General features: G+C 42.8%; 2 protein-coding genes across 2 annotated transcripts in view; both read left to right on the top strand.

The window, feature by feature from the left end:
- Positions 1–14755, top strand: part of LOC128381428 (rho GTPase-activating protein 44-like) — an 82025-nt gene extending 67270 nt beyond the window's left edge. The window contains 6 exon segments of the mRNA XM_053341442.1: positions 1990–2181; positions 5532–5762; positions 5764–6063; positions 7124–7239; positions 9157–9540; positions 14598–14755. Of these exon segments, the coding sequence (XP_053197417.1) occupies positions 1990–2181; positions 5532–5762; positions 5764–6063; positions 7124–7239; positions 9157–9540; positions 14598–14755 (1381 nt within the window).
- The window catches only part of LOC128381463 (peroxiredoxin-like 2A), a 223662-nt gene that overhangs the window by 58532 nt on the left and 147384 nt on the right, over positions 1–17746 (top strand). The gene's annotated exons all lie outside the window — the stretch shown is intronic.

Here is a 17746-nt window from a genome sequence, read left to right as displayed (position 1 = left end):
GTTCAATGTCTCCAGCAGAGAGATGATGGGTGGGGTCGGTGGGTGGTAGGGAGGGACAGAGGGACAGAGGGAGGGTGGGTGGGGGTGAAAAATGGATGACATGAACAAAGCAAGTCTTTTTCTTTCTCTCTATCTTTGTGTTTATGTAAGAAGCATCTTTGTGGATAGACTTGTTCAACCTGTGAGTACAATAGTCTCTTCTTGTGCAGTCTTAAACAAAGTCACGGTTAAGTTAAGCTCCTGGTTGTTGTTTTTTTCTCCCTCTCTATAAAGGAATAGTTTGACATTTTTTTTAAAGTGCTTATTAAAATATATGTAGCTGTAGCTTACCACAAATACTAGAAATATATGGAAACAGCTAGTCTGATTAAAGCAGGGTTATTTAGGTTTAGGTATTCAGGTTTATTATTATATTATCAGCTCCAGTTATTATCATTTATTTAACCTAGCCAATAATGTAATAACTTATTATGTTATTTGCAAGTTATTACATTATTCCTCACGTACATACAGTTCATATTTAGACAAACCATGCATGATTACGTCATCAGTCACAGATAATACACTAATCCTGAAAAAATTAATCCATAATGAAGCTTTCAGAGATCTGAGAGAGTTTATTATTAGCTTTTACACTTCTAGTTTATGGAGAAAAAACATGAACCATATTAAACGTGAAGAATGCAACTGTATTTTTAAAAAAAAACAAAAATTGAATAAATGTGGGTCAAAAACACTTAAATAATAAAAAATAATATACATCAACTGCACTAAAATATTTTAAGGAGAAGTTATCAAATTTCAGGCTATGAGTAAGAAGTATTTAAAGTGTATTTATGCTTTCAGATAAACCTAAACAGTATATGAGGGTTTAATTTCACTAACTCTGTACGGTGTCCTTGAGTGCCAAGAAAGGCGCCTTTAAGTAAAATGTATTATTATTATTATTGTTATTATTATCATCGGATACTTTATAAGCAAATTTCTCCCAAAATGTCAAACTATTCCCTGAAGTGATGTTTTCGGGCCTGAGAGGAGCAGTGATGATGTCATCTGGACCAAAACATGCATCTTATTTTTATTCAACTCATTCAAACCTGCTGCTGCTGCTGTGGCGGTTCCCCAAAAAACATTTCACTCATAAACGCCACGACCATGAAGGAGAAGGTGTCATTAAAAAAACAAAAGAAGAAGAATAAAGGGGGGATATTAGATAAAAGACAAGCTGATCCAGGGTCAGACTGTAGTGAAGCTGATCCCTCTTCATCAGCAGGCAACGGCCAATCTATTTAGGGTCGACACACACACACACATACGTGTTTTTACTACCTCGTGGGGACCCTGACTGGGTGATGCACCGTGGGGTCCCGCCTTTCTAAAGGGTCTAGAGACGTAATTTTAACTCCTAAATTCATCATAATTCTGTTTGAACAAAAAAATGACTTGAAATATCAATAACTCTCACATAAATTTGAAACCTGAATTTTGCCCCCCTCGTTGGGACCCATAATGCTAACGTCTATTAGCGACCTGTAATGCTAACGCCTATTAGCATACAATTGACATCACTGTTAGCTACAGTACAATTCATATTCAGTATTTGAACAAATGTTGGATTGAAACTCTAACCCAGGGGGCTAATCGCTAAGCTACTATGCTAATACGAAGCTAACATGCTAATATACACACTTACATACTTTGTCAGGAAAAGGTCCCCACCAGGGAAATTCGTGCACTGCAGTACCGTGTGTGAACTCTGGGGTTCACACACACTCAGGAAAACCAACCTTGTGGGGACCAGGCCTATCAGGAGGCTGTTTGCTATTGATTCCAATGCTCGTGCCCAGGAGTCGGTCCCCACGGGAAAAATCGATCCCCACGGGTTAATAATATGTCAGGTTTCGGTCCCCATCAGGATAGAAAAACCAACACACGCACACACACACACGCCCCCCCTTTGATTGGCTGTGCATCTCTGTCCCACTGCAGCATGGGTGTCAGGGTGATGGACACTTCATGGGTGTCACGCAGGGGCTCGTCTTCCACGCGTAAAAGCTCGTCCACGCCTCCGAGCGTGCATCCCCCCGCCCCGCCCAATGACGCGCTCATCCCCGAGCAGCCGGGGGAAATCTCTGCCTCCCCCTCCCCCACCCTTCCTCCCACTAGCAGCGACCGAGCCAGGTAAGGCTTGTTGTGCCCCCCCCCCCCCCCCCCGTCCTCCTCCTGTTTCACTCCTCCTCTTCTTCCTCTTCTTCCTCCACCTCCCACCTGCTGCTGCCCCCCCCCCCAGCCGCGTTTGCTGCTGCGTCCTGACAGAACAGCTGTCTGCTCGCCCACGTTTATTTTTTGTGTCTTATGAGGCGCCGTTTGTAAAGTTGACATCAATATTTTGCCACATTTAGTTTCAAACTGTTTTTTTTTTTAAATGGTGTGATTTTTTTAAATATCATCTTTCACCACATTTACAGCAATATTAATTCTATAAACACCATCTGAACATCTCAAGCTTTTATTTTGGTACTTCCTGTTACCAGCAGTGTGACTTTGCATATTAGCTAAATATTTAGTTTCACCCCGAACACTTTGATTTAGATTTAATATTTAGATTTAACATTTAACAATTAGGTGTAACATTTAAAAACCTTTTGAGGAAGAAAGTAAAGTAGCCGTTTAGATCCACAATGTGACGCTAATTTGTCCAAATAACACCTGTTTAAAGTAATGTGAGTGTGAGTAGTCAGCTCTTGATGCATACTCTGCATTTCTGGAGAATCTAGTAAACCATCCAGGAACTTCTCACATACTCTAAATCACATACTACTACAGTTGAAACCAGGCGGGGAGCTCCGGTCGTCTGAAATGAGGCCAACCAGGAAGTAACTTAGAGCTGCATTCTATCAAAAGGCCACCAGGGGGCGACCGTCTCTATACAAGTCAATGGAGAATTCACCAACTTCTCACTTGATTTCTAACCTCAGTAAACGTTTTCAAAATGTGTTTATGGTCTCAATCGCTAGTTTAAAGCCTTCTTCAATGCAGTATGATGTTCATTTGGGACATTTTGGCCTCCCTGATTTTATATGTGACGATAAAGCAGGGTATGCATTAGGGCGTGGCTACGTCCTGATTGACAGGTTGATTGACCAATGTCCTCGAGATCCAGCCCTCGCAACCATAGCAACCTCCCCGCTTCGCCCATGGCCCCGCCTCATGCCCATATAAGTAGAATCTGTGTTTTTATTTTTCCCAGCATGCACCTGAAATTTTCAAGATGGCGCTGCCTAGATTCGAAACTATTGGCTTCCAAGCAGCAGTCCACAAACCAATGGGTGACGTCACGGATGTTACGTCCATTTCTTTTATACAGTCTATGGGTGAAACACACTACATACTTCAAATGACGTCAGAGTTAGTACGAGTAGTAGGAAAATATGCGGTTTCGAACAGACCCTAGATATTTAGCTAAAATGCTAATTCACACTGCTGATAACAGGAAGTACCAAAATAAAAGCTCAAGATGGTCAGACTGTGTTTATAGAATTAATATTGGTGTAAATGTGATTAAAGATGATGTTAAAAAATACTGTTTGAAACTAAATGTGGTTTAATGTTGATGTTATTGTCAGCGTGAGCAACTTTACAAACAGAGCCTCATATCTGTCTGTCTCCGAAAAATGCTCATCCTCTCTCTCTCTCTCTCTCTCTCTCTCTCTCTCTCTCTCTCTCTCTCTCTCTCTCTCTCTCTTTCTCTCTCTCTCACCTCGTCACCTCTGTGTGAACCCTTCCCTCTTTCCCCTTCCCTCCATCTCCTCCTCGCATGTGACTGCTCTTATTTTAAAGTTTCTCTGTCAAATATGTTTCCTCATCCTTGAATGTGTAGACTCATGTGTGAAGTTAATTTTATGCCTGAGTTGTGATGCTTTCACTTTAACGTCACAAAACACACACGTACTGTATCGGAGTAAAAAAAAAAAGGTTCATCCGTAGTTCAGGTCTGGCTCATTGCTGCATGTGCATGAATGATACTATCTGTTTTGTTTCTGCCATTAGTCCAAGCATCATTAACAGCATAACAGTCCATTGTCGAAAGGCCCTGCAATGGATGAGGTGACTGACTTTTCTGTTTTTACTTCATTTCTTTCGTGATTTGAGAAGATTTCATGAGCACCTACTCTTTATTTTCCCTCTGGAGCCCCTTTCTCCTCCTTCCTCCTCACACAGTAATTAATCCTCCCTCCCTCCTCCCTCCCTCATAATGGACCTGGACTTAAAGGATAAAGCTGCTGATTCTCTATATTCTTCTTATTGTCGATAGATCTCAGATGTGCAGAGTCAAACCAGGAAGTGTTTGCATCAAAAGGCCTGATGGATTTTATTCCTCTGTCATTATCCATAAAATGTTATAATAAGAACATAAATATTATATAAGAACACATTAATGAGCCACGATGTTGAACTAAAGGTAATGGCTGCCATGGTTTGTTAAGAAATGGCTCCAATTCCTCAGATAACTAATCAGGAGGTTGTGATATGAGACACAACAAGCTGGTGAGGATTTATAAGTGACAAATAAGGTTTGGCAAGATGAGCAATTCAAAAATATGTTAATATGTTAAAGCAGCATCAGGTTTGTTAAAATGTACATTTAGTATTTTTGTTGGTTTTATATCATTTGAAATGATATTTGCACCATTTTTTACCAAAAGTCAGACTGAATGCTCCTGAAAATGTCAAATGGTGTAACCACAAAAGAATGATAAATATTAAATATTTTATCACCTACAGTGTATTTAAGTGGACTTATACTAATAATGACTGTAAATGTTTCCTGGTCTCCATGGTTACCCAGATTAAATGTAATATTTAGAACAATAGTATTCCATTAGCTTTATTTAATATAAAAGTTATAATGTAAGATCATGCCAAACTAGTTGATATGCTGTTTTATTGACTATTTACTGTTTTTAAGCAACGTTCAATTATTTGGTACAAAGTTTTTATGGTTACACCACTTAGACATTTTTACCATAATCCTCTAATATATTCTCTCTAAATGGATTAAAAGAAGAAATTTGATGCTGGGTCCACAAAAAAAGAATGTGTGCAAGTTATTCATACGTTTATTTTCACATTTTAACCCTTTAAATTTAAACTAAACCACATGGACACTATAAAACCATCACTGACTCATAAACAAGGTCTGAATTACAAGGAACTACTGTCTGGAGAGTGGACTGACAATCACCGTTATGAAGGAACAGTGCAGCCGTATGACTTACTGATGAGTTTTTAATAGTTTTTGGACAACAACAGAGGAACAAGATATATCACAGGAGAGTTAATTGTTGGTTTTGCTCTGCACGTGAGATTTATCGTCAATACGAGAATTATATAGAAAATGTGCGACGTCATCCTTTAAACGTGAATCCCTCCTCTTGTTCCTTTATCAGACACTAATGACTTTAACAGCTTTTCAGCCTCTGGATCCGCCTCAGCTCCCCCATGAAACTCTGATATCTTTATCATTGCAGCTCGGATGATGCATCCTCCAATTGGTCGGACTCCTGTTATGCCTACCCCTCCCCCGAGGAGGAGAGGCCGCCTCCCCCTTACCCCTCTTCCTCATCTTCCTCCTCCTCTTCCTCTTGCTCGTCCTTCTCGCTCCCTCACCACCATTTCTACACCCGAGCACCTCCGGGTATGCGTCCCGTCGCTCCCAGCCCCGAATCCGTGCCTCCCGGTCAGTCCCCCCCCCCTCCGCCGCTCCGGCTACAGCCCGGTCCCCTCCCCCCACTCCCTCTGCCCCTCTCCTCAGCCGCTTGATGTCAACTCCAACCCCAAACCCAACTCCCTGCACCTGCCCAAACAGGCCTCCCTGTCCGACGCTCCGCATGCGCCCCCGTCCGAAACGAATGGCTCCTCCCTTTACATCAAACCCCCGCTCGTTCTTACTCGCCACGATCTGTTCCTGGGCTCCCCCAAACCCCCCAACACCCCCCTCTCTGCTCCCCCTCCATGGGCCGCCTGTGCCTGTAACCGAGAGAGAGGAGCCAAGCCGACTAGGTAAATACAGAACCCTGCTCAACTCGCTCGTACCACTCACACACAAAAGAGGCCCCACAGGGACAGTATGAGAGAGGGATGATGTGAGGAGAGAAAGAGGGATGGGTGAGACTCAGATACCCCCCCCCCCCCCCCCCAAAAAAAAAAAACAAAAAATTCTCCTTTTGGTTTATTCTGGATCTGTCAGTCATTGAAATCAACGAGTTTCATTCTCAAATCCATCTTTTTTAATTTAACAGCCATGTATGCGATCCATAACTTTCCCACGTTGCCAGGATATTCAGGAGGCGGTTGCCAGGCAACAAAGGAAATTTTCAAACAGCCTTTCGGTGAATGCCATTATAAAAAAAAAAAAAGAAAAGAAAAGAAAAAAAGAAAAAGAAAAAAAGGTGGGCGTTAATGAGTCATACCAGTGGGCCCAGTCACACACACACACACACACACACACACACACACACACACACACACACACACACACACACAATGATAAAATGATGCATGTTGAGGATGGACAGCAACATCAATTAACAATAAATGCCCCACATTGTTTGATATTACAAAAAAAAAGACGTTTTCAGTTCATTTGGATTTTTTTTTAAATCCTCGCAGCTTCTCGATCATCCATCTTCGCCTCATTCCTGCTGAAAGTCACTGCGACTATAGAAACTGGTTATGTGTTTTTTTTCGACTCCCCGTCCCCCTCGCCCCCCCTGCCCCTCCGCCTTACATTGGCATTCTGGCTGCACTGCACTGTAAAAGTAAAGCAAATCCATTAAGCCATCAGGGTTTATTTGGGGGATTTATTTATTTATTAATTTATTTATTTTGGAGCTGCTTCTGCTGCACGTCTGTGTCTGCAGCAGCGGCAATCTGACATTGAACTATGGGTGCTCATATTTTATTTTAAAGCGCTTCACAAAAACAGGATTGACATATTATTATTATTATTATCATTATTATTATTATTATTATTATTATTATTATTATTATTATTCAAACAGGAGAGAGATGAATGAGGCTCAGCTTGTTAACTTCTCCTCCTCTCCCTCCCTCCTCTCAGTACTCTGAAGAACAAGGAGCTGTCTCCGGTCATCGGCCAGAAGGGACTGCAGGGGACGATGAGCTCTTGTGGACAGTCGCAGCTTTCGGAGCACAGTCCTCACACCCTGAGGAGAGGTAACGAGGCCTCAGTCTGTGTCAGGATATGTCGGTTTAAGTCAGGGGTGTCAAACATGAGGTCCGTGGGGCCAGAAGCAGCCCGCCGAGATGGCTCTTTCCTTCCTTCCGTCCTTCCTTCCTTCCTTCCTTCCTTCCTTCCTTCCTTCCTTCCTTCCTTTCTTCCTTCCTTCCTTCCGGTCTTCTTTTCCTTCCTTCTTTCCTTCAATCTGTCTTCCTTTTCTTCCTTCCTTCCTTCCTTCCTTCCTTTCTTTCTTCCTTCCTTCCTTCCTCCCTCTCTCTCTTCCTTCCTTCCTACCTTCCTTCCTTCCTTCCTTCCGGTCTTCTTTTCCTTCCTTCTTTCCTTCAATCTGTCTTCCTTTCCTTCCTTCCTTCCTTCCTTCCTTCCTTTCTTTCTTCCTTCCTTCCTTCCTTCCTCCCTCTCTCTCTTCCTTCCTTCCTTTCTTCCTTCCTTCCTTCCTTCCTTCCTTCCTCTCTTCTTTTCCTTCCTTCCTTCCTACCTTCCTTCCTTCCTTCCGGTCTTCTTTTCCTTCCTTCTTTCCTTCAATCTGTCTTCCTTTTCTTCCTTCCTTCCTTCCTTCCTTCCTTTCTTTCTTCCTTCCTTCCTTCCTCCCTCTCTCTCTTCCTTCCTTCCTACCTTCCTTCCTTCCTTCCTTCCGGTCTTCTTTTCCTTCCTTCTTTCCTTCAATCTGTCTTCCTTTCCTTCCTTCCTTCCTTCCTTCCTTCCTTTCTTTCTTCCTTCCTTCCTTCCTTCCTCCCTCTCTCTCTTCCTTCCTTCCTTTCTTCCTTCCTTCCTTCCTTCCTTCCTTCCTTCCTTCCTTCCTCTCTTCTTTTCCTTCCTTCCTTCCTACCTTCCTTCCTTCCTTCCGGTCTTCTTTTCCTTCCTTCTTTCCTTCAATCTGTCTTCCTTTCCTTCCTTCCTTCCTTCCTTCCTTCCGGTCTTCCATTCCTTCCTTCCTTTACACACATGCAGCTTGTTTAGTAGATGTTTTGCTGAACATATTTCACATGTTTGATTTAAAAGCTGCATCAGTTGATTAATTGATTTGTGTTTTGGCAGGAAATGAATCTAGTTTGATGATTAAATAACTGCTTTGGTCCAAATCAAAAAATGTGCTGGTTGCAGCTTCTCAAGTGTGATGATGTGATGTTTTCCTGTGTCACATTTGACAGTAAACTGAACATCTTTGAATTTTGGACTGTTAATCAGACAAAACACGACATTTTAAGACTAATTATAACAGGTGCCGTTTAGTATTTCATCACATTTTACACAGAAAACGAGTAATCGAGAAAGTAATCGGCAGATTAGTACAAAAATGAAAACAGTTGCATCTTTAGTTGTAACCTTCCTGTTGTCCTCGAGTCAAGGAAGGAAGGGAGGAAGAAGGAAGGGAGGAAGGAAGGAAGGTAGGAGGGAGGGAAGAAGGAAGGTGGGAGGAATGGAGAAAGGAAAAGAAGACGGGAGGAAAGAAGGACAGAGGAAAGAACAAAGGAAGGAAGGTAGAGGGGAGGAAAGAAGGAAGGAGGGAGGGAGGGAGGAAGGAAAAAAGGAAGGGAGGAACGAAGGACAGAGGAAAGAACGAAGGAAGGAAGGTAGAGGGGAGGAAAGAAGGAAGGAGGGAGGGAGGGAGGGAGGAAGGAAAAGAGGGAAGGAAGATAGGAGGAAGGAAGGAAAGAAGGACAGAGGAAAGAAGGAAGGGAGGAAGGAAAGAGGGAAGGAAGATAGGAGGAAGGAAGGAAAGAAGGAAGGGAGGAAAGAGAGAAGAAGGAAAGAAAGAGAGAAGGAGGGAGGGAGGAAGGAACAGTCAAAACAGACGGGGTCAGTTTGACCCGGGAGGACGACAGGAAGGTTAATATCTGTCATATGAAGGTAAAGCTGTAACATTCTGGGTTTTCTCCTGTTTCCCTCCACAGCTAAGAAGCTCGCTCCGATCCCTCCTAAAGGTCCGTACTGCCAGACAGGAGCCATGTCCGACCAGTCCACAGGTCAGCCATCTCCCGTCAGCCTGTCTCCGACTCCCCCCAGCACCCCCTCCCCCTACGGCTTCAGCTACCCTCAGGGGTACGCCACCATCGGCTCCCCGGGGCAGATCCAGATGGCAACGACGCCGTCTCTGTCGTCCCCTCCCTCGCTGGCCGGGACGCTCACCAAGGCGAGGCCGACGCCTAAGCCGCCGCGGCAGAGACCCAGCTTGCCCCCTCCGCAGCCCCCCTCCACCCCCGGCAGCAGCCCCCAACCTCTGGACCATTCGGCGGGTCTACTGGATGGTTTATCTCCCGGGGAAAGCATGTCCACAGGTAGAGATATCACACTTCCAACATTACATCACATCCACACACAACATATATAACATGTACACACTGAACCAAGAAAGTACTTTTATAGATATGAAGCTCAAATTTAGCTTTTATTCATTCTCTACATCAGGAAGGTCAAACTCATTTTCATTCAAGAGCCACATACAGTTCAGTTTGATCTCATGTGGGCCGGATCATTAAAAGGAAGGAAGGAAGGACGGATGGAAGGAAAGAAGGAAGGAAAATAAGATAGGAAGGAAGGAAGATAGGAAGGAAGGAAGGGAGAAGGACAGATGGAAGGAAAGAAGGAAGGAAAAGAAGTCAGGAAGGGAGGGAAAGAAGACAGGAAGGAAGGAAGGAAGGAAGAAGGACAGATGGAAGGAAAGAAGGAAGGAAAAGAAGACAGGAAGGAAGGAAGGAAGGAATGAAGGAAGATAGGAAGGAAGGGAGAAGGACAGATGGAAGGAAAGAAGTAAGGAAGGGAGGGAGGGAGAAGGACAGATGGAAGGAAGGAAGGAAGGAAGGGAGGGAGGGAGGGAGAAGGACAGATGGAAGGAAATAAGTAAGGAAAAGAAGTCAGTAAAGAAGGAAGGAAGATAGGAAGGAAGGAAGTGGGGGAGGAAGGGAAGACAGGAAGGAAGGAAGGAAGGGAGAAAGAAGGAAAAGAAGACAGGAAGGAAGGAAGGAAGGAAGGAAGGATCCTTTTAGTAAATAAATATACTTTATATAAATTCCAACATGTCTTTTTCTTTGTTGAGAATAAGACAAATAGAATAACCAGTTTTATCCTTTAGGTATTTTTAACTGTGTGATATTTTATATTTACTAAAACCATGTTAATGAAACGTTGGCTGTTGCTGGATTATAACTCTGGTTATGGTTATGTTACTCTGGTGGATTTTCTAACTTCTGTTTTTGTCTTAATTTTTCTTCCCTCCTCTCGTTGACTCACTTCCAGCCGTATGAGCCGAGAGGTTCAGTGTGATTCTGTATGTGAGAGGGACTTTTAGGGTAAGCAGGAGTTCATGTGGTAAAGCCTCACCTCCACCTCTCTCCCTCTCTCCTCCCTCTCTCCTCCCTCTCTCCTCCCTCTCTCCTCTCCTCCTTCATCCCGTCTGCCATCCTGGTCCTCCTCGGAGACGGCTGGTGCTGCAGGCTGAAGCTGATCCACTGCTCAGCCTGATCCTTATGTTCCTTTACAGAGGGGGAAATAAGTATTGAACACGTCAACATTTCTTTCAGTAAATATATTCCCCCGACTTTGGTATTAACTCAAGAAATCCACACATGAGACATGTAAAGAAATCAAAACATTAAAGTCCATAAATAAAGTTATTAGTGGAATAAAGTGGAATGAAACAGGACAAACAGTATATAGCAACCATAGCACAACCTGTATCTATAGCAACCATAGCACAACCTGTATCCATAGCAACCATAACACAACCTGTATCTATAGCAACCATAGCACAACCTGTATCTATAGCAACCATAACACAACCTGTATCTATAGCAACCATAGAACAACTTGTAACCATAGAACAACCTGTATCCATAGCAACCATAGCACAACCTGTATCTATAGCAACGATAGAACAACTCGTAACCATAGCACAACCTGTATCCATAGCAACCATAGCACAACCTGTATCCATAGCAACCGTAACACAACCTGTATCTATAGCAACCATAACACAAACTGTATCTATAGCAACCATAGCACAACCTGTATCGATAGCAACCATAACACAACCTGTATCTATAGCAACCATAGAACAATCTGTATCTATAGCAACCATAGAACAACCTGTATCTATAGCAACCATAACACAAACTGTATCTATAGCAACCATAGCACAACCTGTATCGATAGCAACCATAACACAACCTGTATCTATAGCAACCATAGAAAAATCTGTATCTATAGCAACCATAGAACAACCTGTATCTATAGCAACCATAGAACAACCTGTATCTATAGCAACCATAGAACAATCTGTATCTATAGCAACCATAGAACAACCTGTATCTATAGCAACCATAGAACAACCTGTATCTATAGCAACCATAGAACAATCTGTATCTATAGCAACCATAGAACAGGCTGATGGAAAATCTCTACTAAACTACAGTCTTGAGTCTTGAAGCTGTCATTACAAACAAAAAGATTCTCTACTAAGTATTAAATACATTCCAGTCAGTGTGTTCAATACTTTTTGTCCTGTTTGATTCCACTTTATTCCATATAACTGTATTATTTTGATTTCTTTTATAAGTGTGGATTTCTTGAGTTAAAACCAAAACTCTCGTGAAAATGTCATGTGTTTTTCCTCAATGGAAATATATTTACTGAAACAAACATTGACGTGTTTAATACTAACCCCCCCCCCCCCCCCCCTGTACATGACTTCTCATTATATTTAAAGCAGCATGAGTTCAGTCCACCTTTAACCCCCCCCCCCGGTTTTATTTGTTGCCTTTGCATGGCGGCTGAGAGGCTGAGAGGCTGAGACTGATGCATGGCTTACATCGGCGTGTTTAAGCAGAACGAGGCAGAAGCTGCAAGATCACCCACCTACCCATAATGCCCTGCTCCAGTCACACTTCCTGTTTGTGCCTCACCTCCTCAGTCGTCAGCACACTTCCTGTCTGTGCCGTGTCCCCGGTTTTTTGTCCATCACACTCGTTGCACCGCGTGGATGTCGTCATTCTCACACAGAGAGTAGCCATGACTGTGAGGTCATTATATGAGTTCATACACGAGTATTAACTAACTATTGATCTTTGTGCCTTTTGGGGTTTTTGACAGAATTGATTAGTCGTCATTTGTAACGCTCATTGATTATGTCTGAATCAGATGTGAGAATAACGGGTGCATGATAATGACATTTCTGCCAATATCCTACACATCTTATTATCTTATTATCTTATTAGCCAGTATAGATGCTGATAGTGATATTTGCACCAGTGGAGTTACACAGTTTGGGTTCATACAGTACTGTGCAAAGGTCTTAGGAAACCACTTGTCTCTTTGTTAACCCTCCTGTTGTCCTAGAGTCAAGGGAGGAAGGAAAGGAGGGAGGAAGGAAGGAGGAAGGAAGGAAGGAAGGAAGGAAGGAAGGAAGGAAGAGAGGAAGGAAAGGAAAGGAGGGAGGAAAGAAGGGAGGGAGGAAGATAGGGGTGAGGAAAGAAAGGGAGGGAGGAAGATAGGGGGGAGGAAAGAAAGAGAGAAGGAGGGAGGGAGGAAGGAAAGGAAGGAGGGAAGGAAAGGAAAGAAGGAGGGAGGGAGGGAGGGAGGGAGAGAGGGAGGAAGGAAGGACAAGGAAAGAAAGAGAGAAGGAGGGAGGGAGGGAGGAAGGAAAGGAAGGAAGAAAGAGGGATGGAGGAAAGAAAGAGAGATGCAGGGAGGGAGGGAGGAAGGAAGAAGGAAGGAAGGAAGGAAGGAAGGGAGGAAAGAAGGAACAGTCGAAACAGACGGGGTAACAGTGGCCTGAGACTTTTCCACAGTACTGTATATAGTGGACATGTTGCACTAAAGCAATGTAAGATTAATTTAACCTTAGCCTAAGTTTTATCTCAAAACTGTAAAAAAATATATTATTCCTTCAAAATAAATGTGCATATGACATTTTAAAGTTATTATCAAACTATAAGACACAATCATTTTTCCACTCTTATAGATTGTTATATTATAATAATTTAATCTAATCTCTATATCATTAGTACTATTGTCCAGTCATATCATGCACCTCTGTCATGCATTTTATTTTGTAAGTATTCATGACTCTGTGACCCTGGTTTGGACTTCTGATGACCCACATGTGCTGCGTGTGACATCATCAAGCATCGACCAATGAACCCACATCTGCTGCGTGTGACATCATCAAGCATCGACCAATGAACCCACATGTGCTGCGTGTGACATCATCCAGCATCGACCAATGAACCCACATCTGGAATGATCAACAACATCTGTTTCTGTTTAATATTAACAATGATTTTCTCTCTCTCTCTTTTTTGTCCTTTCTGCTGCTCATCCTGTGTGTGTGTGTGTGTGTGTGTGTGTGTGTGTGTGTCTGTATGTGTGTGTGTCTGTGTCTCTCTCTGTGTGTGTGTGTCACTGTGTGTCTATGTGTGTGTGTGTGTGTGTCTGTGTCTGTCTGTGTCTCTCTGTGTGTCTATGTGTGTGTCTCTGTGTGTGTGTGTATGTGTCTCTGTGTGTGTGTGTCTCTGTGTGTGTCTGTCTGTGTGTGTCTCTCTGTGTGTGTGTGTCTGTGTGTGTCTCTGTGTGTGTGTGTGTGTGTGTGTCTGTCTGTGTGTGTCTGTCTGTGTGTGTCTCTGTGTGTGTGTGTGTGTGTGTGTGTGTGTGACTGTATGTGTCTATGTGTGTGTGTGTCTGTGTCTCTCTGTGTATCTCTGTGTGTGTGTGTGTGTGTGTGTGTGTGTGTGTGTCACTGTGTATCTATGTGTGTGTGTGTGTGTGTGTGTCACTGTGTATCTATGTGTGTGTGTGTGTGTGTGTGTGTGTGTGTGTGTGTCACTGTGTATCTATGTGTGTGTGTGTGTGTGTCTCTGTGTATCTATGTGTGTGTGTGTGTGTGTGTGTGTCTCTGTGTGTGTGTGTGTGTGTGTGTGTGTGACTGTATGTGTCTATGTGTGTGTGTGTCTGTGTCTCTCTGTGTATCTCTGTGTGTGTGTGTGTGTGTGTGTGTGTGTGTCACTGTGTATCTATGTGTGTACGTGTGTGTGTGTGTGTGTGTCACTGTGTATCTATGTGTGTGTGTGTGTGTGTGTGTGTGTGTGTGTCTCTGTGTATCTATGTGTGTGTGTGTGTGTGTGTGTGTGTGTGTGTGTGTGTGTGTGTGTGTGTGTGTGTGTCTGTGTGACTGTGTCTGACTGTGTGTCTATGTGTGTGTGTGTGTGTGTGTATGTCTGTGTGTGTATGTCTGTGTGTGTATGTCTGTGTGTGTGACTGTGTGTGTCTATGTGTGACTGTGTCTGACTGTGTATCTATGTGTGTGTGTGTGTGTGTGTGTGTGTGTGTGTGTGTGTTACAGACTCCCTCTGTAACCTGGACATCCCCTTCATTAACATGGAACTGGATGGTATTTTTGACTTGCCCCACATCGCCCCCTTCAGGAACTCAGTGGCGCTGCACGAGTCGACCACCATCAGAGCCGATTCAGAGGAAGAGTCCGAGAGCACAGTGCTATGACGTCACTGACCCTCCCCCTCCCCTCACCCCCACCTTACCCCCCTCCCCACCACCACTACTACTACCACCATCACCCCACACACGACCGGGCTGATGAAAACACAGAATCCAACGCTACTGCTGCACCGCTTAAAGAAACAACAACTACAAACCCAGACGTTCGTTCTTTGACCGTTTCACCTCTTCAGATTTGGGTCGCCCTGGATCTCATCGTCACACCTCACCTGTTCTCGATCCAGAGTTGTTAAAAAAAAAAAAACAACCAACCAACAAACAAACTCTTCTAGAAAATAACAAAAAAAGAAAGAAAAAAGAAAGAAATGTCCATACTCACCATCACGAGGCGTTCGGAGATCACAGAATTTGACTTTTTACACATCGGCTGGATCATTTTTCATTTTACCTTTTTTAGGATTCTTCTTTTATTTTATTTTATTTTATTTTTTAATTTAAATTTTATGTTTCTTTTCTTTTTTTTTGCCTTATTTGATCCACTTGCAATATTGCCTTTAAACTTCACACACACACAAAGAGACTGGAAAGGAAAAGAAGCTACTGGGAGGAATGAATGAGCTCTTCGCTGCTGCTGCTGCTGCTGCTGCTGCTGCTTCTCATGATGAGTGGATTTTTAACAAAGGGAAGAAACACATCTGTCCTCTTCTTCTTCTTCTTCTTCCTCTTCTTCTTCTTCTTCTTCTTTTTTTCCTCTCTTTCAACTCTTTCAAGTTTTCCTCCTCCATTCCTCAGGGGTGTCTGTATGAAAATGCCTCGCTCTTAACCTATTTCCACCCCGAATTTCTATCCTGTCACCTGAGCGTTCACTGTGAGTTTGCCTGTGTGTGTGTGTGTGTGTGTGTATGTGTGTGTGTGTGTGTGTGTGTGTGTGTATTTTTTCTTTTTAGTATAATTACGTGATGTTGCACTGTTGGTGTGTTGAGCATGTTTTTAAGACATTTAGGAAATAACTACCAGGTTGCAAAGAGGTTTAAACACCCCCCCCCCCTTCCCCCCTTCCCCCCTTCCCCCCTCCCCTCCTCCCCCCTCCCTAAAATCAACCTCTTATATTTACACTCAATCAGGATATCAATCACTGAATATTTATTGTTTATACTGTACATTTTCAGAGTATATGAGTAACACTATGAATCAAGTCAGATCATATTTTGTATTGACAGCAGAGCTATAAAGATACATTTTCCTCCAGATAGTATATCGGTGATGTTTACAGGGAGCTGCAGTATAAATAATATATGAAAGGAATGAAAAAAATATGCTTGGATGGTTTTTGGGGATTCATTTTGTAAAGTTGAAAAAGTGGATGTGATTTACGTGTAATTATTTTTTAGCAGCGAGCAAAGTGGTTTTTAATTGTTTCGTGTGGAGTGTAGGAGGATTTGAAAAGGAGCTGAAGTTACAGAGGGAGAAGAATACAAAAGGGTTTTTTTTTGGTTTTTTTTGGAGGGCTTTTTGGAGTGTGACGCCACAATATTTACGGTTAAGAAACACTGAAAGCAAATCATGCAACACTTGATGCTAAAGGTGCAGTGACACTAACTGGCAAAGACGTGGAGATAGTGTCCATTGATCATATCTGAGCTAGTTTTAGCCTTTATCATTGTCTAATTTAAAGTCTGTGTAAAGTAAGAATAAATATGTGTTCTGAGTTTGACATACCACAGAAAAGTGTGTTGTTAACCACTCTGCCAAATTTGAATGATTTAAAAAATCCCCAAATATATGAAATTAGGCTTCAAAGTTGTGTAAAAATCAGCCTCTTTCTCTGCTACCAAACGCTGAAGCCCCGCCCCCTACCAAGTGTCACCTGTCAATCAAAGTCACCACCTCTACCAGAAACATGGACGCTAGGTCTGAGGGCTTTCTGCTGCTAACTCAGCTGCTAGCTTGGCGGCTAACTCGGCGGCTAACTCAGCTGCTCGCTCGGCGGCTCACTCTGCGGTTAGCTCGGCGGCTAACTCGGCGGCTAACTCAGCTAACTGGCTAACTGTAGACTGTAGTAGTAGTAGTGTGTGCTGAATGCATTTATACCTCTACAGCAGCAGGGGCGGGTTTATGCTAATCACTAAATCCTGAACACAGAAATCTTGAAACACAGTTTGTGAAGCCTAGCTCCACAATTCAAATCTAAATGGTTGAAATGCTTTTTACACCTTTTTTAGAAATACATTTATGACCTATTTAATGTGTTTAGAAGAAAATGTCTGAATTTCACTTTACACAGCCTTTAACAAACAACTGTTCCATGAAAGTTTGCACTATTTTGTGCCAAGCTGCAGTTTTTTTTTGTCCTTCCTAGAAAAAAAAGGACTTAGATGATTTAGTTGCAGATTAAAAAAAATGTATTTTATCCTTTTGGGCATTTTTGGCTTTATTTGAAAGTAGATGGCATAGCAGCTGAGAGAGAGAGAGAGACACAGAGAGAGACACAGAGAGAGAGAATTAATTGACCAGTCGTTGCAGCTCTTTCACTTATAAACTTTAAAGTCACACAGTTTCGCTTTAATGAAAGACAGAAATATTAATTGTGAGTTGAGATTTTGCTGTGAAGACACTCATTAAATACTTAAAACTTTAAAATCAGTTTCTTTTAAAGGTGCAGTTTTGCAGGATTTAGTGACATCTAGTGGAGAGGTTGCAGATTGCATCACACTAATTAACTAAATAACCCTTTCCTCTCACAGAAACACTTAACAACCTGGATTTGGGTTTGGGTTTGGGTTTGGGTTTGTCCTTTCTGGGCTCCTGTAGAGACCTTACAGAGGGAAGGGACCTGCTCCTTATGTAGATATGAAGGGCTTACTCTTATTTTTTTAGGTGATTAAACACTAATTAAAAAAACACACTCATATAAACATTAAGCTTGTTCTGCTAGACCAGGGGTGTCAAACATGAGGCCCGTGGGCCAGAACCGGCCCGCCAAGGGGAGCAATCCGGCCCACTTTCCTTCCTGTGTTCTTTTCCTTCCTTCCCTCT

The sequence above is a fragment of the Scomber japonicus genome, chromosome 20 (genome assembly GCF_027409825.1).
Source record: "Scomber japonicus isolate fScoJap1 chromosome 20, fScoJap1.pri, whole genome shotgun sequence".
Lineage (NCBI taxonomy): Eukaryota > Metazoa > Chordata > Actinopteri > Scombriformes > Scombridae > Scomber > Scomber japonicus.
Note: the sequence above shows the minus strand (reverse complement) of the source record. Positions and strands in the feature narration are given on the sequence as shown.